Genomic DNA, 27,256 nt, shown 5'->3' on the forward strand with positions numbered 1-27,256 from the left:
ATGTGGTCAATAGAGATGAAGGGTTCCATTGAAACACGGATTCACGAGAATTTGGTCAACTAAGTGAGGTGTGCAACCCTGCCTTAGCGGTAACACGATGACACCGTAGCTAGCACCGTTTAGTTCCCAAGACGCAACCGAAATGCCCACAGGGATGCAAACGAAGCACTCGCTACCTTCACCACTGCAGCATCCCTGCCTTTCCCACCCACCAACTCGACAGTACCTGGCCGTCGTAGTCAGATGGAGGAGGGAATACAATTAGTATAAATACTGTAGAAGCCGCACATCTCATCACTTCGCCAGAAGGTAATGAGTGCGACACCCGTCGAAACGTCGTGATATTTTTGCAATGCCACCTGGCTGGAAACCCGAGAACTTTTCACCACCACTCTACTCTGTAAGAGAGTATATCCACAGAAAGGGGTAAATGATAATACTGCAGAAATGACAACCGCCACACACAGTAAGATGACTTGTGGATTATAGATGTGGATGTAGAGATAGATGTGCAGTCAAATATTTTGGTCCTATTTGTTTCTAGGCCTTTTTCCGTAATTAAACATGTAGTGGATGCTATACCAGTAAACCCCCAATTCTTTAAAAATCGAACTCCCATGTGTAGAACAACTTCGTATATCTTACAAATGTATTAATGTGTTAAATATTTCACATGAGGCACTAAGCGAAAAAAAAGTGTGCAAAAGGTTTGAAAATGTGCTGCAAGTTAGTTGGAAATTGGAAAATGCTCTCATTATGAAACACTGGATGAACATAGTCTGAGTAATTTGTAGTAGATTTTAAGAAAAGACAAAGTTTTCATGCATCTTCGTATTTATAATAACATATCTGCTGAATTACATGTCGTACAGTGATATAAGTCTGTAGGTACAATTCAGCAATGTACACTAATGAGCAACCACTGCTTAATAGTTTGTTTGTTTGTATTTGGAACGAAGTACATCACTCATTCTGCGTATCAGGGATCCGATAGTTTGTTGGTACGTTTGTGGAGGTGCGTCGAATTAATTGTCTAAGCACAGGTCGAGCAATTAGCATAAATAGCGGGCCGTGGATCTGCGTATGCGGTGATGGAGCCCGATAGTGACATAGATGGATTCAACATGATTTACATCAGGCGGATTTAGTCGCCGTGACATCAACGTGAGCTCACTATAATGCTTCTCAAATCACTGAAGCACGATTCTGGCTCCGAGACATGGAGAATTATACTGCTGAAAGATGATATCGCCGTCTGGGAAGACATCAAGCATGAAGAGATGCAGGTGAATCGTAGCTGTCAGCGTATCTTCGATTACTACCACAAGTCCCATGCAATTGAAGAAGAATGGCTCCCATAGCACAATACTGCTCCCACCAGCCTGTGTCCGAGGCGCACTGCATTTTTCGAGCCGTAGTACACCTCGATAATTTCGTGAAGACGACTATCGATCCAGTGTAGCAGAAATGTGATTCACTCGCAGAGCCGATACGTTTCCATTTATCGACGGTCGAATTCCTATGGTCCCGTATCCATTGTAATCGTAATTGTCGATGTAGTTGGGTCAACATTTGAATACGCAGGGGTAGACTGCAGAGGAACTCCATGTTCAACAACGTGCGATGAACGCTGTGTTCCGAATCACTAATAATTGCACCAACATCGTGAACTTTCGGCAGAGATGCCACAGATCACCGTCTATCCTACTTTACAGAGTATACAAGCCTCCGAACCTCACGCTCTGTGATACGACGTGGACGTCCAACCATTCAGACCCTAGGAATGGTTTCAGTGTCCTTCTACGTCATTCCGTAGATGCTCACGACAGTAGCACGTGGACATTCTACCAGTTTCGCCATTTTCAAGATAGTCGTTCATAGGCTCTGAGGAATAATAATCTTCCCTTTGTCAGAATCGCTTATGTCAATGAATTTCCTCATTTTCCGTCCATAACGTCGCTGGGGAGATCCCCCGTCCGTGACTTCTGCGCTTACAATACTTTTGTTAACTCGTTACGTGCATGCAAAGCCACCAGGCGGTATCCAACGTTTCGCTGGGCAGTGGTCGTAAATGTTGACTGGTCAGTGTATGTAGATACTGTCTGCATAGGATTTTGCAGAGTTAGTAGCAAAGAAAGTAAATGAAAACGTAGTACGTGATGTTGAAGTTTCACTGCGCATCATTTGAAGCAGGATCTAGTTTTTTCACGCATCTAAACGTCTATGACATCATTTCTTCTGAACTATTAGTTGTACAATCATATAATTTTGTCGGTACATTGAGTGATATATGTGGATATTGCGTGCATTCTATGTTGGGAATAGAATCTGTGCTAAAGTTGTTGGCATGAACAGAAAATATGTAGTGTGTTTTTTTTCCTTAACTTCGTGGATGTTGTCAGCGAGAAAAGTTTCTTAAATATTTGACATTATGTGTAAAGTATTTTCTAAATCGCAAGTGCTCTCAGTCTCAAATACCTGGTGAGTAAAGTACGAGTATTTGCGCATCATCTGCTTCACCGTCTCCAGACACACAGTTTCTACCTGTAATAGTTGTTTTATTGTACTAAACTTGTAACATAACGTTATACCTCTTCATGAATAGATCATGACTGAAATCTTCACTTGCAGGATAGAGCGGATCAGGTTTTGATTGTGGAGGGGCCCATAATCAGTTACTGTCAGTTGCAAAAAACACACAAGTTTTTATTTTCCTAAGAAGAATCTTAAATACATATTGCCTTAAAAGGATCAAAATAAAAAAAAATATGGCTGAAGGCCTAATTAAGAAAACTTGGGATACCTCCAGGGCTGAAACGCTCAAAACCACTCCAAAAACAAGAACGACTGAAGGCCTGAAAGCGAGGTATAAAAATAAATTCTTTAAAGAATACACGCGGCTGAAGGGCACACTAAATAAATATTTCACGTAAATACACGGCTGAAGGCCACACTCAAGACATTGAACAACTCAGGGCTTAAGGCCTGGATAGAAAGAATTCGTTTTAAACAAATCAGTCTTCAAATATTAATTTAAGACGGCTGAAGGCCTTATTTTAAAATTAAAACAAACTAAATTAATGGACGGCTAAGGCCTCACACAGTACTTCAGTTAAAATAAATAAAAGTAACAGAACACGGTGCTCAGAAGTGTTGAAAGGGTCGGCCTGAGGAGGTAGCTCTAATGTAAGGTAAGGTGATACAGGCAGTCAGAGGTAAGGTTAAATAATCGCATGGCAACCCAACCTGGGGATGGCTGAAGGACCGACCAACAACCCAATAAATTCCCTTCCGTCCAACCAACGACATGACAACGGAAAGCATCAGCCGAGGACGAAGATACCAGCAGCACTACATCTTCAAAATCGAATCTAAAATCAGCCAAGGCACAATAACCACTCAAAGAAAAAAAAAAGAACAAACAACTAAAAGGCTGTCGAAGTACACGCTGTGCCAGACAGCGTCAACACTGCGAGGAAAAACACACTGCTGGAAAACTACGCTAACGACCAGGGCTGGTAACTGGGGCGTTAATAGCCACAAGGCAGAAAATACCGCTGGTGCACTTCACTGATCAGTAACAACCACTTTAACAGTTAAAGACCGCACAGGAAGTCGGCTGAAAAATCTCGCCACCTCCAACACACCACATGTTGCTGCTAGCTGCAACGACCCACGAAGCAACAACTGGCAATGAATGACGAGATCTCACAGCAGTTAAGGTTTGATAACAGATTAACTGATTACTCAACTTCAGTGTCCAGGTAAGGTGGTCAACGGACTTCCTAGCTATCGCAGCTACCGCCTCATAATCCGACCGCGCTTGCGCGCCGCCAGGGGTCCTGGTCTGACCTCACGTCGTGGAGAATTCCTCGCTGCTCTGTCCCGATCGACCGACTGCATCCAACATGTAGAGAGCGTTACAATAACTGCTCAATCAAACCACAAGATATGCACGGTTCCGCGGAAACACTTCCACAAACAACTCGAACGATACTAAAACCAGTCACTGAGGAGCAACAAGGGCGAATCACATGTCAACACACACAGAGAACCCAGAAGCGGTCGGCGACAAAATACACGTCGTGCCGATGGGAGAACCGACCGAACGTCCAACCAATGTCGTCCCCACTCAAGTCATGTGTGTCGGCAACGATCGGGCGAGTCATGGCTGCCCGGACTCCAATGCTGCTCCGTCCCGACTCAACTCCCGACACACGACGGCCCAGAAATAATAGCGGTTGCTCCAAAGATAATACGTCTGTGCTCTTATCGATAAGTGAAGCTGCTGCCACTCACGGGCAAGCAAGCCAGAAACTTTGTGACGCCAGTAAATCGAGTAAGAAACGAGGTGGTTCAAATGACTCTGAGCACTATGGGACTCAACTGCTGTGGTCATCAGTCCCCTAGAACTTAGAACTACTTAAACCTAACTAACCTAAGGACATCACACACATCCATGTAGCAGTCGCACGGTTCCGGACTGCGCGCCTAGAACCGCGAGACCACCGCGGCAACGAGGTGGCAGTACCGTAAACACCAGATGACAAACAATGAACAGCATGAACATGAGCCGCGCACGGCTCAATGACAGCATTTTAAATTTTTAAATTCTGTCATAAATCACTTGAAATATCGAGAATCAATTTTTTGCTGCTCCTGGAGGGCGTTGGATAGACAACCTAATGGGTTCAGGGTTTCGGGACTGTCGCTTGGCAATATGGATACTGTGTTTTGCAACTGTAATAAAAGTTATATTTAGACCGTACGCGTTGAGATTTATTTTAAAGCATCTTTAGTGGTTACTTACAAATCTGTTTATGAGATCGTAAAGAGTTTTAAGTTTCATATTACCACTATTAAGCGTTTTTAAATTATAATTAACAGATTCGTAAGAGAAACTACTTTGTTACAGTTATGACTGAAGAAGCTTTAAAGTAAAAGGAAACGCGTATGATATAAACAAGCCTTTTGTTGAACTCGCAAAAGGTGTTATGTAACCTTTATTACTTGGTCCGTATTCACCGGCAGTAGCAATTCCTGCCACGTTTCAATGTGACTGTCACTGTCAAGGGGTGACGCTCGTCTCCGGTTCCTAGCTCCGTTTCTCAGTCTGTAAAAACGGAACCCATATAGCATAACCTTTTTGTCAGTCTGTGTTTCTGTTGGACCGTTAAAAACCCCATTTCTCAGGAAAGGGTAGACGTAACAAAATGAAATTTATGTCACATATTTAGGTCTGTGTTCTCTTGGAGGTATAATAAACGTTAGTTTGAAATCGTCTGTCCAGTCAAAAGACACGACCATTTATGTAAAGTATTTTGATACTTTTAATCAGTCATCAAGACCTGTTCGTAATTCCCGTTGGTATACAATCATGAAATTTACCAAGAAGAAAAGTTTCACATTACAAGTAAAGAGAAAAGTCCGTAATTGTTAATTCGTAATTGTATCACACGAAAAAAAAAAAAAAACTTTACGACACCTTTATACAGGAACAGACGATCACATACTGAGGTCTATTGTCCTTTGGCGGTGTAAAAATGTTAGCCTTCTAAGTCAATGGTCAAAATAGACTGTCATTTATGTCACTTACTTTGATAGCAGCAAACTCACTCTTTGAAATCTATAGGATACTTCCCCTTGACGTAGAATCATAAAATTTGGCGAGGACAATGGTTTCAGAGTAAAGGAGAAGAAAATTAAAACTGCTATTTTTTAATAATATCATTCTTTTCTTTTAGTCATCAGTCTTCTGGCTGGTTTGATGCAGCCTGCCACTTATTGCTCTCCTGTGCCAACCTCTTCATCTCAGAGTAGCGCTTGCAATCTGTGTCCTCAATTATTTGCTGCCTGTCCCCGGCCGCCCCCGGCAGCGCGACAGAATGTCAATCTCCGGGCCCGGGTTCGATTCCCTTCTGGGTCGGAGACTTTCTCCGCTCAGAAACTGGATGTTGTGTTGTCCTAATCATCATCACTTCATCCTCATCGACGCGCAAGTCTTCGAAGTGGCATCAAATCGAAAGACTTGCACACTGGCGAACGGTCTACTCAACGGGAGGCCCTAGTCAGACGACATTTACATTACCTTATAAGTCCACCTAATTTTCAATATTCTTCTGCAGCACCACATCTCAAATGCCTCATTTCTCTTCCGTTCCGTTTTTCCCACAGTCCATGTTTCACTATCATACAATTATGTTCTCCAAACGCACGTTTTCAGAAATTTCGTCAGCAAATGAAGGCATATCTTTGATACTAGTAGACCTCTCTTGGCCAGGACTGTCCATTTTTCTAGTCTTAGAATGCTTTTGATGTCCTCCTTGCTCCGTCCGTGATGGGTTATTTTGCTGACTAGGTTCAAATGGTTCAAGTGGCTCTGAGCACTATGGGACTTAACTTCTGAGGTCATCAGTCCCTAGAACTTATAACTACTTAAACTTAACTAACCTAAGGACATCACACACATCCATGCCCGAGACAGGATTCGAACCTGCGACCGTAGCGGTCACGCGGTTCCAGACTGCAGCGCCAGAACCGCTCGGCCACCACGGCCGGCCCTTGCTGCCTAGGTAGCAGAATTCCTCACCTACCTCGTGACTATCAATCCTGATGTTAGGTTTTCACTGTTCTCAGATTTTCTTCTTCTAATTACTTTTGTCTTTCTTATATTTACTTTCAGTCTATATTCTGTACTCGTTAGACCGTTCATTCAGTTCAGCAGATCCTGTAATTCTTCTTCACTTTCACTGAGGACTGCAATGTCATCAGCGAATGTCATCATCGACATCCTTTCACCTTGAATTTTAATTCCAGTCTCGAACCTTCCTCTTATTTCCATCAGTGCTTCTTCGATGAATAGTTTGAACAGTGTGGGTGAAAGATTACATTCCCGTCTTGCAACCTTTTTAATCCGAGTGCTTCGTTGTTGGTCTGAGTTATTTGTTATCCGGCTACAAATTTGAAATTAACGTTATCGAATGGCTTAGAATTCCTGGGACCGATTCTTGCCAGTATCAATATCGAGAACAGGCAAAAATAGTGAAGATTCTACATTTATGGAGTGGTTGAACTGTCTGTTTACATAATTAAGTTTATACGGAATCGCCATTGTGTGAGTCCTTCTCGCGCCTGAGCTATTTTTACTGTAGGCAGTTCATACAGTCCGCATTGATACGCCAGGAAATGGGCGACTTCATGGGCACCTTCGAAGACGACAGCTTCTCGGCTATTCTGTTACGTCGGCCCTTCGATCTGTCTTGCTGCATTGATTCCACGAAACCGACTGGCACCAATAAACTGTTGCACTGCCACGGCTTACGTAAGCGAATGGGAGCAACGTGATTCCTTGCTCCGGTACTACACAAAATACAGCGCTTCAAAGCGACCGACGTGCTCTTTTAACGGAGACTAATATTTCATCCAGTGAGCTCTCATATATTCTGCAAGATAGCACACAGGACACGAGAGATGCCACATCAAACTATAGTTCAGTGTTTTTCGGTTCTGTTCCATCCATGTATTTAGAGTAAAATGACTGTTCATATGCCTTATGTCTTCCCCCCATGAACCATGGACGTTGCCGTTGGTGGGGACGCTTGCGTACCTCAGAGGTACAGATAGCGGTACCGCAGGTGCAACCACAACGGAGGGGTATCTGATGAGAGGCCAGACAAACATGTGGTTCCTGAAGAGGGGCAGCAGCCTTTTCAGTAGTTGCAAGGGGCAACAGTTTGGATGACTGACTGATCTGGCCTTGTAACACTAACCAAAACGGCTTTACTGTGCTGGTACTGTAACGGCTGAAAGCAAGGGGAAACTACAGCTGTAATTTTTGCCGAGGGCATGCAGCTTTACTGTATGGTTAAATGATGAAGGCATCCTCTTGTGAAAAATATTCTGCAGGTAAAATAGTCCCCCATTCGGATCCCTTAATCGGGCAGGTAAGTTAGAAAATTTAAAAAGGGAAATGGATAGGTTAACATTAGATATAGTGGGAATTAGTGAAGTTCGGTGGCAGGAGGAACAAGACTTTTGGTCAAGTGAATACAGGGTTATAAATACAAAATCAAAATGAGGTAATGCAGGAGTAGGTTTAATAATGAATAAAAAAATAAGAGTGCGGGTAAGCTACTACAAACAGCATAGTGAACACATTATTGTCGCCAAGATAGACACGAAGCCCACGCCTATTACAATAATACAAGTATATATGCCAACAAGCCCTGCAGATGAAGAAATTGAAGAAATGTTTGATGAGATAAAAGAAATTATTCAGATAGTGAAGGGAGACGAAAATTTGATACTCATGGCTGACTGGAATTCGGTAGTAGGAAAAGGGAGAAAAGGAAACGTAGTAGGTGAATATAGACTGGGGGGAAGAAATGAAAGAGGAAGCCGGCTGGTAGAATTTCGCACAGAGCACAACTTAATCATAGCTAACACTTGGTTCAAGAATCATAAAAGAAGGTTGTGTACATGGAAGAAGCCTGGAGATACTGACAGTTTTCAGGGAGATTATATAATGGTAAGACAGAGATTTAGGAACAAGGTTTTAAATTGTAAGATATTTCCAGGGGCAGATGTGGACTCCGACCACAATCTATTGGTTATGAACTGTAGATTAAAACTGAATAAACTAAAATAAGGTGCTAATTTAAGGAGATGGGACCTGGATAAACTGACTAAACCAGAGGTTGTACAGAGTTTCAGGGAGAGCATAAGGGAACAATTGACAGGAATGAGGGAAAAATACAGTAGAAGAAGAATGGATAGCTTTGAGGGATGAAGTAGTGAAGGCAGCAGAGGATATAGTAGGTAAAAAGACGAGGGCTAGTAGAAATCCTTGGGTAACAGAAGAAATATTGAACTTAATTGATGAAAGGAGGAAATATAAAACTGCAGTAAATGCAGCAGGCAAAACGGAATACAAACGTCTCAAAAATGAGATCGATAGGAGGTGCAAAATGGCTAAGCAGGGATGGCTAGAGGACAAATGTAAGGATGTAGAGACATATCTCACCAGTGGTAAGATAGATACTGCCTACAGGAAAATTAAAGAGATCTTTGGAGAAAAGAGAATCACTTGTATGAATATAAAGATCTCACATGGAAACTCAGTTATAAGCAAAGAAGGGAAGGCAGAAAGGTGGAAGGAGTATACAGAGGGTCTATACAAGGGCTATGAACTTGAAGACAATATTATGGAAATGGAAATGTAGATGAAGATGAAATGAGAGATATGATACTGCGTGAAGAGTTTGACAGGGCACTGAAAGACCTGAGTCGAAACAAGGCCCCAGGACTAGACAACATTCCATTAGAACTACTGACGGCCTTGGGAGAGCCAGTCCTGACAAAACTCTATGATCTGGCGAGCAAAATGTATGAGACAGGCGAAATACCCTCAGATTTCAAGAAGAATATAATAATTCCAATCCGAAAGAAAGCAGGTGTTGACAGATGTGAAAATTACCGAACTATCAATTTAATAAGCCACAGCTACAAAATACTACAGCGAATTCTTTACAGTCGAATGGAGAAACTGGTAGAAGCCGACCTCGGGGAAGATCAGTTTGGATTCGCTAGAAATGATGGAACACGTGAGGCAATACTGACCCTACGACTTATCTTAGAAGCTAGATTACGCAAAGGCAAACCTATGTTTCTAGCATTTGTAGACTTAGAGAAAGCTTTTGACAATGTTGACTGGAATACTCTCTTTCAAATTCTGTAGGTGGCAGGGGTAAAATACAGGCAGCGAAATGCTATTTACAAATTGTACAGAAACCAGGTGGCAGTTATAAGAGTCGAGGTACACGAAAGGGAAGCAGTGGTTGGGAAGGGAGTGAGACAGGGTTGTAGCCTGTCCCCGATGTTATTCAATCTGTACATTGAGCAAGCAGTGAAGGAAACAAAGGACAAATTCGGAGTAGGTATTAAAATCCATGGAGAAGAAATAAAAACCTTGAGGTTCGCCGATGACATTGTAATTCTGTCAGAGACAGCAAAGGACTTGGCAGAACAGTTGAACGGAATGGACATTGTCTTGAAAGGAGGATATAAGATGAACATCAACTAAAGCAAAACGAGGATAATGCAATGTAGTCGAATTAAATCGAGTGATGTTGAGGATATTAGATTAGGAAATGAGACACTTAAAATTGTAAAGGAGTTTTGCTATTTGGGAAGCAAAATAACTGGTGATGGTCGAAGTAGAGAGGATATAGACTGGCAATGACAAGGAAATCGTTTCTGAAGAAGAGAAATTTGTTAACATCGAGTATAGATTTAAGTGTCAGGAAGTCGTTTCTGAAAGTATTTCTATGGAGTGTAATCTTGTATGGAATTGAAACATGGACGATAAATAGTTTAGACAAGAATAGAATAGAAGCTTTCGAAATGTGGTGCTACAGAAGAACGCTGAAGATTAGATGGGTAGATCACATAACTAATGAGGAGGTATTGAATAGAATTGGAGAGAAGAAATTTGTGGCACAACTTGACTAGAAGAAGGGATCGGTTGGTAGTACATGTTCTGAGGCATCAAGGGATCACCAATTTAGTGTTGGAGGGCAGCGTGGAAGGTAAAAATCGTAGAGGGAGACCAAGAGATGAATACACTAAGCAGAGTCAGAAGGACGTATGTTGAGGTAGTTACTGGAAGATGAAGAAGCTTGCACAGGATAGAGTAGCATGGAGAGCTGCATCAAACCAGTCTTAGGACTGAAGACAACAACAACAACATGCCTTATGTTCTCATAATGGCCGGCCAGAGTGGCCGAGCGGTTCTAGGCGGTACAGTCTGGAACCGCGCCCGCTTCGGTTACAGGTTCGAATCCTGCCTCCGTCATGGATGTGTGTGATGTCCTTAGGTTAGTTAGGTTTAAGTAGTTCTAAGTTCTAGAGGACTGATGACCTCAGAAGTTAAGTCCCATAGTGCTCAGAGCCATTTGAACCATTTTCTTTGTTTTTTTTTTTTGTTCTCATAAACCCGTATTGAAATACGCCGTGGACTCAGCAGAATTGTTGCCGTCTGCTGTCTCGTATCTACATCTGTAACTATACTTAGCAAATCACCGTACATTGCACGGAAGAGTGTGCGTCCCACTTTATCTTCTATGAGGGCTACTCCGACTCATTGCAATACTGACAACGCGCTTCTAAATTTATTCGTTGTCTTCTATTATGTCTAGCCAAACGAACTCCAGACTCTAGAGCTCTAGTATACAATTTACCCTAATAGCATCTTGTATGCTGTGTTTCTTCAGTTCCCTTGTGTGTTTTCATTATATCGTTTTCCATGCGCTTCAATTCTGCTGATATTATGTGGTCTTCCTAGATCCTATAGCTTCTTGGTATTAACCGTAAATGTTGAAACAGTTAAACTAGTTCCACAATTTTACCATTAATTTCGAAATGGAAAGCTTGGACATTATCGACATTATCTTGCATTTACCTACGTGAACTGATATATGGCGGGGAGAACTGCTAAACACATGCCCATCCATATCCGCATCTAGTGGGCTGAGGATGACACGGCGGCCTGTCGGTACCGTTGTGCCTTCATAGCCTGTTCGAATTGTGTTTAGTTTTTTTTAACAGACAAGTCATTCGTTATATGACATGAAAGTTTTGTCTAAATATTTTTGAATTTCCTTATGAACTGCCAGCCAAAGACTCATGCTGATTTTCACTCGAAGGATCCTGATTTGACTTCAGAACAGTTAAAAAGGATCGAAAAAGGCCTATTCCGCTTCATGAGGAAAACGCTGAAGTTCCTTGGTGGTGGAGTAACACCGTCGTCGTTGAGAGGCGATCACATGCCCCTTAGTACACCGTCGAATGACATCTTGGACTAACAGAAAAGAAGCAGTTTGTCGAAACCTCGATGTTCTGTAAGACAACCGCATCACAGAGTTTTATCACGTTCCATGCATCAGAGTACATCACAAACAAATGAAACATACGAAACACCGGTACACTAATTACCTAAACATGTAAGAGTTTGTTGAATGTATGCGACACATTTTTCTGATCATAGAGTTTAAAGGATACACTTCATTCGGGTACTAACATAAATATGAAGCCCGCTGTGCGCTAGAAAACCACAGTCCACATTTATGCTCATAGAGCGTTTCCTCACTTTACTGTTACAATATCACGATCATCTAGATGTAAAACATTATTTCTGACATCCTTGTAAAACATTATTTATATTTATTTTCTAAACAGTGGCACGAATCCGTAAATCACAGGTTCTATCCACAAACTAGAATTTTAATCTGCCACTTATCAAGTCTTTCACCTCTAGCAATGTTCGTTGATGTGAAACAATGCCAAGTTGTACCGTGCTTCGGATCCACGTTAAAGTGCAGGTCCCCCCTATAACTGGCTTTTTAACTCAGTTCGAAGGTCGGAGAAAGCCAACGATATAGCACGTCCAACAGGACGATGCCTTGTAAAGCAGTGTGGTATTAAAAAAATTCTCCAGATGACATCGGCTTTACCTTATAGCCTGCTTGGCAGGCAAATGTAGTTGCGTAAGAGATTTAGATTAAGTTTTACCGCCGTCGAGATTAAATGAAACCTTTTCTTTAAAATGAAACTATTTTTATCAAAAAAATAAATGTGACGTTCGGGAAATTTAGTCTCAACTGAATTCTTCAAATGTAGTATAAATAAAAGTGGGAAACTGGGTCTTAAAATAAGAGCAACGATTGGTTTTTGACCCATCATGATTCATAGTGGTCAATTATCAAGCAAGTACTTTTAACGGATCGTATTAACCATGACAGATGCAGAGCCTGCATCTACATCTACATCACTACTCTGCAATTCACATTTAAGTGCTTGGCAGAGGGTTCATCGAACCACAATCATACTATCTCTCTACTATTCCACTCCCGAACAGCGAGCGGGAAAAACGAACACCTAAACCTTTCTGTTCGAGCTCTGATTTCTCTTATTTTATTCTGATGATCATTCCTACCTATGTAGGTTGGGCTCAACAAAATATTTTCGCATTCGGAAGAGAAAGTTGGTGACTGAAATTTCGTAAAAAGGTCTCGCCGCGACGAAAAACGTCTATGCTGTAATGACTTCCATCCCAACTCGTGTATCATATCTGCCACACTCTCTCCCCTATAACGCGATAATACAAAACGAGCTGCCCTTTTTTGCACGCTTTCGATGTCCCCCGTCAATCCCACCTGGTAAGGATCCCACACCGCGCAGCAATATTCTAACAGAGGACGAACGAGTGTAGTGTAAGCTGTCTCTTTAGTGGACTTGTTGCATCTTCTAAGTGTCCTGCCAATGAAACGCAACCTTTGGCTCGCCTTCCCGACAATATTATCTATGTGGTCCTTCCAACTGAAGTTGTTCGTAATTTTAACACCCAGGTACTTAGTTGAATTGACAGCCTTGAGAATTGTACTATTTATCGAGTAATCGAATTCCAACGGATTTCTTTTGGAACTCATGTGGATCATCTCACACTTTTCGTTATTTAGCGTCAACTGCCACCTGACACACCATACAGCAATCTTTTCTAAATCGCTTTGCAGCTGATACTGGTCTTCGGATGACCTTACTAGACGGTAAATTACAGCATCATCTGCGAACAGTCTAAGAGAACTGCTCAGATTGTCACCCAGGTCATTTATATAGATCAGGAACAGTAGAGGTCCCAGGACGCTTACCAAATGTTCAGAATATTCTGAAAACCTAATATATACCTAAGTTCCTATATGAAACATTTTTGGTCCACAGTAAGAAGTATCCAGAACTCTGGCGCGCAATACCTTACATACAAAGACTATTCATATGAAACGATAATGTCCATGTAGGAGTGTAAATACCGGATGGCTGTAATCAAACTTTACCTGTTTAACACGTTATAACACGTAAACTAATGACCGTACGAGTACCAAACTTGGTACAATTAATTTCAAGGACAAGGAGAAGAAAAATAATGCAGAATAAATTCAATTGAAACACTTTTAATATGGTGTTACGGTAATCATATCATTAGATACCGGTACCATTACTGCTAAAAAGGGGCTCAATATGGAGCCCATTAGTCTCCAGCAGAGTCTGAAAGCGCAGGATTGCGTTCTGCCCTGAAGAACCAAGCATGTCCGTAGGTATGCTGCCTACTTTTCTAGATATGCTGCGCAGATCAGCACATGTTTGGAAGTTCCGCCTGGTAAACCCTGTCTTGCAGGTAGCCCCACAATCAGAAATCGGAGGGAGTGAGATCAGGTGATCGTGCCTGCTAAGCATTTGGAAAAGATCGGCTGATAATTCGATCGTTTCCAGATGTGTTTTGGAGAAACAGGTGACCTTCACGAGCGATGTGCTGTGGGGATCCATCTTGCATGAAAACTGTTGATCTAAATGCGTTTCTCTCCTGTAAGGCTGGTATGGCATGCTGGCGAAACATATAACCTTAGCGCTGGTAAGTCACCATGCTCATCTTTAATCTTTGAGTGCCAACCTGTTCAAAAATGAATGGACAAATGATGAAAAATGGAGAAGGTAGCCGTGGTAGCACATATTACGGTGAGACGTTCACCATGCAGAGTGATTAGAGGTGATTAGACGTGATTAGAGGTTAATATCCCCACACTAAACAATTTTGTGTGGTTCACCTTACCCGTCAGAGAAAAATTAGCTTCGTCTGTTCGTAGGAGAATCCAGGGCCAGCTCTCGACAACCTCAATCCTTGCGAGAAAGTGGAGAGCGCAGTCAACACGTCGTTGTGAGTACTTTGGTGCAAACTGCTGTACGATATGGATCTTATACGGATACGATTTGGGAGTATTTCGTAGAACCTATCGTACAGTCGATCACGGCTGTTCAACTGTCGTGACACAGCGCGCACTGTCTGACGATCGGTAATTGCGAGCGGCGTTGTCTGTCGTAGCAACAGCGATTTCATCAACCACCTGTGGTGCAACCGGTTGTCGGCCTCTTCCCGGAGCGACGCCCAGTTCTCCAGTTGCTTCGAATTTCTTCATCACGCTCCGTACAGCAGGTGGGGAAAGAGGACTTTTCCGTAATCATTTCAGCCCTCGGTATTCTCGAAATACAGCTGCAGCATTACTGTTCTTTTGATAATAGAGCTTCACCAACAATGCCCTGCTCCTTTTGTGGAAGCTCATGTCGACACGTCAACAAGTGCACTGCTGCTGGTCAGGTGAGATTATGAATCACGATGACTGATCACGGCACCTGGTGGCCGTAGCTGGAACTGGACGGTGGCCCTGTGACGCATGGAAATCATGCATCCCATACTCTGTACATTATAGCTACCACGTCAGGTACCCGTACGGTAATTATTTTCCGTGTTGTAACGTGTTAAATAGGAAAGTTTAACTATGACCACACAGTATTAATGGCACAGATTTACTAGGTTCCTCTGACAGATATCGATATATTAAGAACATGAAAGTGAAAAGAGATAAGGAAGTAGGTGGAATGGATCGACTATCAGACAGATTGCACATTAAACTATCGAAGAAAGATATTACATACAAATTTAACGAAAATATCAATTATGAGAAGGAAAGTTGCTACTCACCATATAGCGGAGATGCTGAGTCGCAGATACGCACAACACAAAGACTCTCACAATTAAAGCTTTCGGCTATTAAGGACATCAACACTGGCACACACACACACACACACACACACACACACACACACACACACACACACACACATACACAGACACACTCACGGAAACGCAACTCACACACACGACTGCAGTCTCAGGCAACTGAAACCACACTGCAGTGCTTTAATTGGGATAGCCTTTTTGTTGTACCTGTCTGCGACTATGTGGTAAGTAGCAACTTACCTTTTCATGATTGTTACATTCATCCAGGATTTTCCAAGGTTAACAAAAATATCACTGACTTATAGTACAACCGTAAACTGATAATACCCTGACAAGTTGTGACCACTGTAATGTAATACTCGTAGAACCAAATACAGTTGGTGCGTATTGGAGTTACCACTGTGAACCAGCATCGAGCATGTATCAAATGGTTCAAATGGCTCTGAGCACTATGGGAATCAACTGCTTAGGTCATCAGTCCCCTAGAACTTAGAACTACTTAAACCTAACTAACCTAAGGACATCACACACATCCATGCCCGAGGCAGGATTCGAACCTGCGACCGTAGCAGCCGCACGGTTTCGGACTGCGCGCCTAGAACTGCGAGACCACCGCGGCCGGCAAGAGCATGTATCGAGCAGTGGAAACGTAACAGTTACGTACGAATAAAAAAATCTGCATCGCGCACAAACCTGCATGAAAAGTTGAAGCATATGTCCAACAGATAGAATGTACGTTAGTTAGATCGGATATCTGTGTGCTACATATGAACTTCGAGAGATTATATCACCGTAGGTACGAAGGTAGCGGACCACTACGGAAAACGTTGGTAATTCATAAAAACACAACAGGTTACTTTTAATGGATCCTAGCAATAACGTGCCCATCCGATCTAAGCCCAACAACTGTAAATTAAGTAAGCGGTAAGCCGGCCGCTGTGACCGAGCGGCTCTAGGCGCATCAGTCCGGAACCGCGCTGCTGCTACGGTCGAAGCTTCGAGTCCTGCCTCGGGCATGGATGTGTGTGATGTCCTTAGGTTAGTTAGGTTGAAGTAGTTCTAAGTTCTAGGGGACTAATGACCTCAGCAGTCAAGTCCTATAGCGCTCAGAGACATTTGAACCATTTTTTTGAGTTAGGTTTAAGTAGTTCTAAGTTCTAGGACACTGATGACCACAGATGTTAAGTCCCATAGTGCTCAGAGCCATTTGAACCATTTGATGTACTTAGTTAAGTATAAGTAGCTCTAGGTCTAGGGGACTGATGGCCTTAGACGTTAAGTCCCATAGTGGTTAGAGCCATTTGAACCGTTTTTGAAGTATGCGGCAAATAATCCCTAACCACTTAAATGCATAAAATAATCAGTCATTTAAAATCAGATAAAAAGAGAAGCACATTTAAAAAAAAATTACGGTCCATGATCAAGTCTCAAGCTCTGAACTATGACAGGAACAAAAGGTGAAGCAGTATGTTATGCAAGACAGCTTTCTTAAGCACGTACACGAAGCTACACCTAAACATTGTCATATCCTAGAATAGGCTGCTGCAGTTATCTGAACTCTTCTTTGTTCTTCAGTTCCATATATTCATATTTCTTCTTTTTCTGGTCTTTATACTGTATCTTCATGGGGTCGACATGCTAGGCTGGATTTAGGAATGTTTCTGGTGCAGGATGAGTGGAAGCCCTTCTTGTAACTACTCCTTTTGCCTGTAAGGTTGCTTGCACACCAAAAACTACTGGAAACACTCACATCCATCAAAGATCTCAGAGTATGCATACAGAGCGATTTAAACTGGGACGAGCACATAAAAATAATGATAAGACAGGCTGAAGGCTGACTGAAATTCTGCCGAACAATAGTCAAGAATTCAGTCCATTAACGAAGAAGTAGCTTACAAAACACTTCTTCGATACATACTTCTGCTCACTGGTCTGGGTCCCTTATCAGATACGGTTGATATACAAGAGGAGATCCAAAGAAGAGTTTCGATACAGCTACGCTTAGTAAGCGTACGAGAGTCGCGCAGCTGCTCATCCAACTCAAACGGAAGCCACTACAAGTGGTTCAAATGGCTCTGAGCACTGTGGGTTCAAATAAATGGTTCAAATGGCTCTGAGCACTATGGGACTTAACATCTTAGGTCATCAGTCCCCTAGAACTTAGAACTACTTAAACCTAACTAACTTAAGGACGTCGCACAACACCCAGCCATCACGAGGCAGAGAAAATCCCTGACCCTGCCGGGAATCGAACCCGGGAACCCGGGCGTGGGAAGCGAGAACGCTACCGCACGACCATGAGATGCGGGCGAGCACTGTGGAACTTTACATCTGAGGTCATCAGGCGCCTAGAACTTAGAACTACTTAAACCTAACTAACCTAAGAACATCACACACATCCATGCCAGAAGCGGGATTAGAACCTGCGACCTTACAACCGCGCGGTTCCGGACAAGCCGCTACAAGAGAGACATTGTGCGGAGTGGTGTAGTTTGTTGTTAAAATTCCGAGAGGGTATTTCCTAGAAGGGTAAACCGGACGTTCATATCGCGAAAGAAAAGAAAAAAGTTGGCGACAATTAGAGAGATTATAACTCACTAGGAAGCTTACCAACAGCCGTTCTTCCAACGCACCGTTCCCGGCTGGAACAGTGAAGAGGGAACCGGCACGAAACGTGCAAAGTCATGCACCTTGAAGTCTTGTGATCACGGATGAAGGTAACCATTGCAATAGGCGCAACTTCAGGTCATCAAGTAACGTATATCATTATTTGCCACAATGAAATGTTATAACACGTCCAGGATTCGAACCGACTAATTGCGAGATAGTGGCGCCGCAGAAGACTGCACTAACGACGTCGGCTATGGAGCCCAGTACTAGGCTACTGTCGCTATCACATGTAACGCTTACACTAACGAGCCAAAATATTATGACCAGCTGCTTAATAGCGTGTCGGGTTATCTCTGTAATGCAATATATCACCATTTCTGCGTATCATCGCCGGCCGCGGTGGTCTAGCGGTTCTAGGCGCTTAGTCCGGAGCCGTGCGACTGCTGCGGTCGCAGGTTCGAATCCTGCCTCGGGCATGGATGTGTGTGATATCCTTAGGTTAGTTAGGTTTAAGTAGTTCTGAGTTCTAGGGGACTGATGACCTCAGATGTTAAATCCCATAGTGCTCAGAGCCATTAGAACCATTTGCGTATCATCGATTCTGCAATTCTTTGGTATATTTGTGGAGCTTTATGGTACGAGGTGTCTACGCACAAGTCATGTAATTCCCGCAAATAACTGTCCGTTGATTTGCGTACGCAGTGGTGGCACTTGATAGCGACCCAGATGGGAACCATCGGAGTCACATCAAGGGAATTTGGTGGCCAAGACATTAATGTGAGTTCACTGGTTTCGAGACACGGGCAATTATACTGTTGAAAGATGACATCGTCGTCAGGGAAGACATCAGGCATGAAGGGATGCAAGAGGTCCGCAGTTGAAGTGACGTCTTCGATTACTACAGCAGGTCCCATGCAAGCGCAGGAGAATGTCTTCTTCTTCTTCTGTAGCTCTACAGCCCTTGGTGAGCCTTGGCTTCTTCAACAATCTTCCTCCACACTTCTCGGTTATTTGTTGCTCTTTTTCGACCCCGAACTCCCATATTGCTGATATCCATTATTACCTCATCGATCCATCTTCTTCTAGGTCTCCCTTTTCGCCTAACTGAATGGATCATACCTTTCATCATTTCCTTGGTATTCTATCCTCTGACATTCTCTGCAAGTGTCCTAGCCATCGTATTCGCTGTGATTTCACAAATTTTACTATGTCCCTGCCTAGTATTAACTCTTGTAATTCGGCATTGTAGCGTATTCTCCAGCCTTCTTCCTCCCTTATTGGCCCATAGATTTTGCGTAGTATTTTCCGCTCAATTCTTCTAAGAGCATTTTTATCGTGTTCTGTCAACGTCCATACCTCTGAGCCGTATGTGATAACTGGGCGGACTAGGGAATTATATATTAGCAATTTGTTTTTTGTTGTAACAAGGCTACTTTTGAAGAGCTGCACATTTGCAAAGTAAGCTCTGTTTCCTGTATTCTTTCCCTTATAGCCCTTCCAATACTGTTATCATTTGTTATTAGGGCTCCCAAGTAGTTAAAAGAGGGCACTCCATTAAAGCATTTCCCATTGATGTTTAGGTTTTTAGGAGTTCTTCTGCCCTCAGATTGTGATATTACCATACATTTTGTTTTGTTTTCATTTACTATTTTTAAGGCTTCTGTTTCCATTGCCCGGTATGTTTCTAGGAGTGTATTGGTATTTCTTCCTACTATAGTAATGTCATCAGCGTATGCACATATCTGGCTAGTTTTCATAAATATGGTGCCTCTTTGGTTGACTTTATTTACTGCACTATGCAGGGATATGTTGAATAGGACAGTGGAGAGACTATCTCCTTGCTTCACACCATTATTAAAGTCAAAGCTTTCACTTGTTCTACTAAGGACCTTTACTTTTGCACTTGTCTCTGTCATTGTCATTCTGATTAGTCTTATTAATTTAGCACATATACCAACTTCTTTCAGTACTCTGTATAGTTCTTGCCGATTTATGCTGTCAAAGTCTTGATTGAAATCGATGAATAAGAAATGCAGATCTATTTCATATTCATAGAACTTTTCCATCATTTGCCTTATCACAAATATTTGATCAGTTGTTCCTCTGCCTGGTCGAAAGCCACACTGATATTCCCCTAGTACACCTTCTGCACACTTCCGTATCCTTTCGTTTAATATACTTATGAAGATCTTATAAGCTGTACTTAGGAGTGTTACACCTCTATAGTTTTCACATGCTGTTCTGTCCCCTTTCTTATAAATGGGGACTATTATTCCAATTTTCCAATTATCTGGCATACTTTCTGTTTCCCATATATCTGATATTAATGTGTGCAGTTCCTTTATTACAGCCTCACCACCAGTTTTTATTAATTCAGCAATCATGGTGTCTTCCCCAAGGGCTCGACTGTTTTTTGACTTGTGCACAGCCTAGGAGACCTCTTGTAGTGTTGGCTTCCTTGCCTCATTGGTTTCATTGTCTACTTCCAGCTCCACTTTTCCCTCCTGTGCAGCTGTCTTTTCATCTTTTAGGCTGGTGCATAGTGTATCTTTGAAATACTCTGTTCATCTTCCCACTATCTGTAATTCCTCCCTTATCATTTTCCCATCTTTATGGAACAGGCCATTGTTTTCGGTTGTAATCTGCTCTTCATTTTGCCTATGGCATGATAGAACTTTCTTATTTCACTCTGTTCCTTTAGTTCTTGTAGTTCTTGAAATTTCTTCTTATTCCACTCTCTTTTCTTTTTCTTGCACAGTCTGTTAGCTCTTCTTCTTAATTCTCTATGTTGTTCCACATTATTTCTGGTTTCTCTCTGTAGTACTTTTGTTCTTGCCCCGTTCATTTTCTCTATTGCTGACCTGCAATCTCCATCAAACCACTCCTGGGTTCTTCTGTTCCTTCTTATGCCTATTATTTCCTCTGCAGCATACTTAATGGCTTTTTCAAACCTGTTCCACCTTTCATTTACTCCTACTATGGCCTCTTCATTGCTCAACTTTCTGTTTAGTGTTACTTGGTTTCTTTTTACTTCATCAGGGATGTTCAGTTTGTCTGTATTCCATTTCAGCATCTTTCCCATTCTGTTGCCATTTGTTAGTGACAGTCTTTCTCTCAAGACTGATTTTATCAAAAAGTGGTCTGAATCACAGTTTAGTCCTCTGCAGCTACGTACGTCCGTAACTGACGTGGAGTGGCGTGCAATAACTAAAATATGGACAATCTGATTGACTACTCCATTGCCCACTGACTTCCAAGTACCCAGATGGATCCTTTAATGTGGAAAGCATGTACTTTTAATAAATTATTCCTTGCTGCGAATTGGCACAGTAAGTCTCCATTCTCATTGTTTTCTTCATGTAGTGAATATTTTCCAGAAACTCTATACAGATGTTCATTCCTCCCTATTTTTGCATTAAAATCTCCTATTACTAGCAACAGGTCATATCTAGGTACTTCACAGCATACTTTTTCCAAGCCTTCGTAGAACTGTTATTTAACTATATCCTCTTTTTCCTCTGTTGATGCATGTGCATTAACTATTGATATATTCCTAAATTTACCTTTTAGTCTGAGTCTGCACATTTTTTCATTTATGGGTTCAAATTCTAGAAGGCTTTTCCTAGCATCCCTAGTTATTATAAACCCTGTTCCAAGTTGGCCTGTTCTTTCTTCTGGTGCACTATATACCAATGAGTACTCAGGTTTAGCTATCTGCCCATTCCCCTGCCATCTTATTTCCTGTAGCCCTACAATATCATATTTGAATTTTAAAATTTCATTGGCTATTTCTTTCATTTTTTCCAGGCTAAAGCACTGTCCTCGCATTCAACGATGCTACTATTAGGTCCTTTATCCGTTTCCTTTGCCGAGATCGTGATACATGCTTTCCATCCAGTTTCCGGGGCTTCTGTTGAATTTCCGTAATATTCTTTTTTTTACAGTATGAGGTTATTAGCCCCATGCCAACCCTCAACCTGGAGGACCAGGATTTGTATGAGGTTTACTCCTCTAGGGAAGCTGGCTTCACTACGCCTCTAGAGCTCTCCCTGCCCTATATTGTGAGACACACTTTGTCTGGCTCCTCCGTCGAGACCAGTCCGGCTTGGGAGACACTGCCAGTAGCTATGCTACCGCCGGCATAGCTCTCGACTTCACCGAAGCACGCAAACCATCCCGCCCGACACTGAAGGTGCCTACTATAAGGCGGTGTCCCTTGGGAGGGCAGGAGAATGTCTGCAATAGCGTAATACTGCTCCCACCAAACTGCGTCCGTGGCGCGGTGCACGTTACGTCAGCCTTTCGCCTGGAGACGGCGTTGTTGGAGACGACCAAGGAACTGGTGTAGCAAAAACGTGATTCACCCGACGAGCCGATACGTTTCCAGTGATGCATGGTCCAACCTCGATGATCCTAAGCCCACTGTAATCGTAACTGACGATGACGTTGGGCCAACATGCGAACACGCGAGGATCGTCTTGTAATGCCACTTCCTCGGACGAGAAATAAAAATCAAAAATTAGCTCCCAATAGCCTAAAGATTTCCCCCCAAGTCCCAAATTCCCAGAAAAGTGAATAAGTTAACGAAGTACCATTTATCACTATTATTAGGACAATAACAAGTAATTAAATCAGGAATCTAAGACTTGACAATTTAGAAATCTACGAAAGAAAGATTAAATTTCAGTAAAATTCAAATATAAATGATAATAAATGGCAAAATTGGCATAAATTAACATTCGCATAGTAGAACCAATGATCCCTTAGAATACTCCGTGTGAGTACTCTTTGGGAATCGTGAGTAATGACTAAGTATAATTCAATGCATTGTCACTACGTTACTAGAGTTAGCCGTACCAGGTCATATGTTTGAATGCTCGTACATGTAGGCGCGCTTAGATTGTTTATGAGATTGAATAATTCCGATATATTATGACAGTAATACGATCTTCTGACTTCAAATATCACGGCATTAGAATTTGAATGGAGGACTTTTACCTACTAGAATAAAGTGAACTTCTAATTAGATAATTGAACTATACATTACTTAGAAAGTGATTTAGGCAACAAACACTGATAGACAATTTTCATTCATATTAGCAAGTGGTTTATGGAACTTCAGTGATAGGTCCGAAGCATATAATTTAAATCCCCCCAACACCTGGGAAAGTTTTCTTCTCAAGGTTCGATTAGGAAGTGACTGATATTGTGCAATAAAACACCCTCTCGTGCCAAGTGGTGCATTTGTGATTTAAAATCCTATAAAATTATTGACAAGAAACTCTCGACTAATAATTACGCGCAGCGATAATATTTGGCTGTAGTGCTCGGCGCTTGTGTAGGACCTTTGACTCAAATAACAAGCCCACTGCTATGATTTCTTAGATACTTGAAAATACGATCAGCTTGTAGGTAATTTGTTGTGGATATGACTGTATTGGTTTTATCATTAATATTTCATCATTAATCAGTTAAACATCAATTACGAACGATTGATTACGATTCTTGGTGAAGTAAATATCTCACGCACGTCGACAATTTCGTTTCAGCACTGTTATTTTGTGTAACGTCGCCTTCGTAACTTGATAAGGATCTCAACACTCGCCGAATTTTAGCCCAGGCCAAGTACAAATCAAACCAAATCATCAAGAAGAACAGGCGTTATAGTCTGCTGCGGAGGCCCTTGTTCAACGCTGTGCGCTGAATGATGTACTCCGAAACACATGTGCATCCACCAATATTTGGCTCTTTTGCCAGAGGTACCACAGATGGCCATATACCCTACATTACAAGGCAGACAAGCCCACGTTCTGTGAAAAGTCGAGGACCTCCAACATTTAGGACGTAGTGTTAGTTTCAGTGTCCTTCTAACATTTTCCATAGATGCTCACTGACAGTAGAACTTCAACATTCGACCAGATTCACCGTTTTTGAGATATTCTTTCACAGGCTGCGCATAACAATAATCTGACCTTTGGCAAAGTCGCTTACCTCAGAAGATTTCTCCATTCGCAGAGCATAATTTCGCCAGCGTAGTTCCCCACCAGTCTCTGCTCGGCTTACATACATTTGTTACTGTGTCAAGTGCCCGCAACACCACCACAAGGCATCCAACCTTACAGTGCGCAAAGGTCGTAATGTTTTGGCTGATCAGTGTATATGGCCTTGCATGCCGTCATAACCAATGGACACTCCTTAACATCCCTACATCTACATCTACATCTACATCCATACTCCGCAAGCCACCTGACGCTGTGTGGCGGAGGGTACCCTGAGTACCTCTATCGGTTCTCCCTTCTATTCCAGTCTCGTGTTGTTCGTGGAAAGAAGGATTGTCGGTATGCTTCTGTGTGGGCTCTAATCTCTCTGATTTTATCCTCATGGTCTCTTCGCGAGATATACGTAGGAGGGAGCAATATACTGGTCGACTCTTCGGTGAAGGTATGTTCTCGAAACTTTAACAAAAGCCCGAACCGAGCTACTGAGCGTCTCTCCTGCAGAGTCTTCCACTGGAGTTTATCTATCATCTCCGTAACACTTTCGCGATTACTAAATGATCCTGTAACGAAGCGCGCTGCTCTCCGTTGGATCTTCTCTACCTCTTCTATCAACCCTATCTGGTACGGATCCCACACTGCTGAGCAGTATTCAGGCAGTGGGCGAACAAGCGTACTGTAACCTACTTCCTTTGTTTTCGGATTGCATTTCCTTAGCATTCTTCCAGTGAATCTCAGTCTGGCATCTGCTTTACCGACGATCAACTTTATATGATCATGCCATTTTAAATCACTCCTAATTCTTCCAGTTGCTGATCTGCTATTTTGTAGCTAAATGATAATCTACATGGATACTCTATATGGATAATCTACATGGATACACTGCAGATCACATTTAAGTGCCTGGCAGAGAGTATATCGAACCACAATTCTCAACATCTGTTGCGTCTTCCACAGGAATCTGGGCGAGAATACGTTCCCCGTGCTGCCGACGGCCGGCCTGGAGCGGCTGCTGGTGCTGAAGGTGTTCAACAACCCCGAGCTGCGCGAGTTCCCGCCCCCGGAGCGGTTCCCGCGCGTGCAGCGGCTGATGCTGGCCTACGCCTACCACTGCTGCGCCTTCCTGCCGCTGCTGCCACCCGATCTGCCGCCCAAGCCTCCCCTCAAGGACGCCGTCATCTTCCCAGAGGACTCAGAGTTCGACATGAGCCTCTGGAACTCCAGCCTGACTGATATCTGGCCTCAGTTCCGTGAGTGCAGCACCCAGCACTAAGCACTGCAACCGCTTTTGCTAAATTCCTCATCAAAACCTGAGAATATAGTCTAACAATACCAATAGAATTTCCGTCGCTGAGAAAATAAGAGTATATTGATGGACATGAGTCATTTGCTGTTGATCATATACGTAAATCCAAGCGTAGTTTGTCTGTGTGTGCCACTATAGCTCCACAACCTAACCTCATAGCCCCAGCCCCTTGTGGGTTAGATATGGTATTCCTCCATCCCTCATCCATGAAGGAGATGTCGGTTGGAATTGCTTGGGTTAGTTACTAAGACATGGAAGTCAGACTTGGCATTCCATTGACAGACTCATGTCAAGGATATCCGAAACAAGTGACAAAGCAAGTGGGACTGGCCAAAACGTTTCTTAGTGTTACATGTTCAAAACAGAATGTTTCAAGGTCGTTCTACAGTGCTCTAAAGTGGTATAAAACGTTATAAAAAAAGTTTCGACAATCTTCTAGCACATGAATGTTCTAGAATTCTTCAGAATGTTAGAAAATATTATACAACATTCCACTATCCCGTTGTGGACTATAAGGGCATATAAGACGATGATGAGGTGCATGTACCAGGTACTTTCGGAAATCAATTAGGGCAGATCATCTTTATGATTTTCTTGAATGTTTTCAAATGATACGGAATGCTCTCAAAAAACAAATGACAGTAAAGACAAAGTGAAATTGTTTTTTCTCAGCCAGTTAAATAATAGTTCCCTATACTTATAGGATGCAGTCTGCGGATTGGTTTCGGCACTTGTTTCAGTTTAGTAGCCACCTGTGTATCTCATGTAACGAAACCCTTTCATTCCTCCGATTGGTATGAGCTTGAGTAAACACTTAAATTATTCAATCCCTTGAGCAAAAGAACCAGGCGTTTTGGAAGAAATATACCAGATTTTACACTGGGGAGAAGGTAACAGAGCGATGAAAAATATCACTATGCTTGTCAATTACTTGCAGCGACAAAGTCAGTTGAAAAATACGATTAGTATTCGACGCCGGAGGCATCAACAAATGTTTGGTATCCGCAAGGACTAGCCCTGAAAGCCTAGAAGAGCATTTACATAAATTTCACTACAAAAAATTTCTGAGCAGCATTTGCCTAAGGGTTCCTTACTGGCAAATTATGTTGGAGAGTAATTTCCAGATGAAATTACTTATTTATGGTCTTATCCTCTATTGAAAAGGGTAAATAGAGCATGTCCCAAATAACACAGACAAGCTTTGGGGGCAGGTTCCTTACAATGAAACAAGAAAAGAAGTATAATAGACATGGCCTCTAAAATGCATACCTTAAGAGCTATGAGACTTGTTCATGCCTGATACTACGAAACATATCTCTTCCACTGCGAGAACTTCGCTTTCCGTACTTAGAAGGAAGTAATATGGATCAAACCACGGAAAAAGCAAGTCGAATAAATATGGAATCTAGTGAAATACATCTCTTCTACTGAACAAGTAGAACTGATATTTACATGACATTTTTTCTTGTTTTGCTCCATACTACCGCCTCCGAAAATAAGGAAAGCAAAGAGCTTCAAGTAGAAGAGATGTATTTCATAGTGCTGAAGAAGTGCTCATAGTTCTTAAGGTATGCATTTTACAGCCCATGTTTACTAACCATTTTGTTGTTGTTTTGGGGTAAGGAAAGTGTCCCCAAAGCTTGTCGGTGTTTCTTTGGGGCACGCTGTATATAGCAGTTCTAGGTAAAGTCCATGGCCAATAGCTTCTAGGGCAAATCA

General features: G+C 42.3%; 1 protein-coding gene across 2 annotated transcripts in view; it reads left to right on the forward strand.

The window, feature by feature from the left end:
• LOC126281541 (leucine-rich repeat-containing G-protein coupled receptor 5-like) overlaps positions 1-27,256 on the forward strand; it is a 685,956-nt gene that overhangs the window by 547,060 nt on the left and 111,640 nt on the right. For both annotated transcript variants that reach the window (XM_049980596.1, XM_049980597.1), the window contains exon 13: positions 25,189-25,481. In XM_049980596.1, coding sequence (XP_049836553.1) covers positions 25,189-25,481 — 293 coding nt within the window. The remainder of the gene's footprint in view (positions 1-25,188; positions 25,482-27,256) is intronic.

This window comes from Schistocerca gregaria, chromosome 7 (assembly GCF_023897955.1).
Source record: "Schistocerca gregaria isolate iqSchGreg1 chromosome 7, iqSchGreg1.2, whole genome shotgun sequence".
NCBI lineage: Eukaryota > Metazoa > Arthropoda > Insecta > Orthoptera > Acrididae > Schistocerca > Schistocerca gregaria.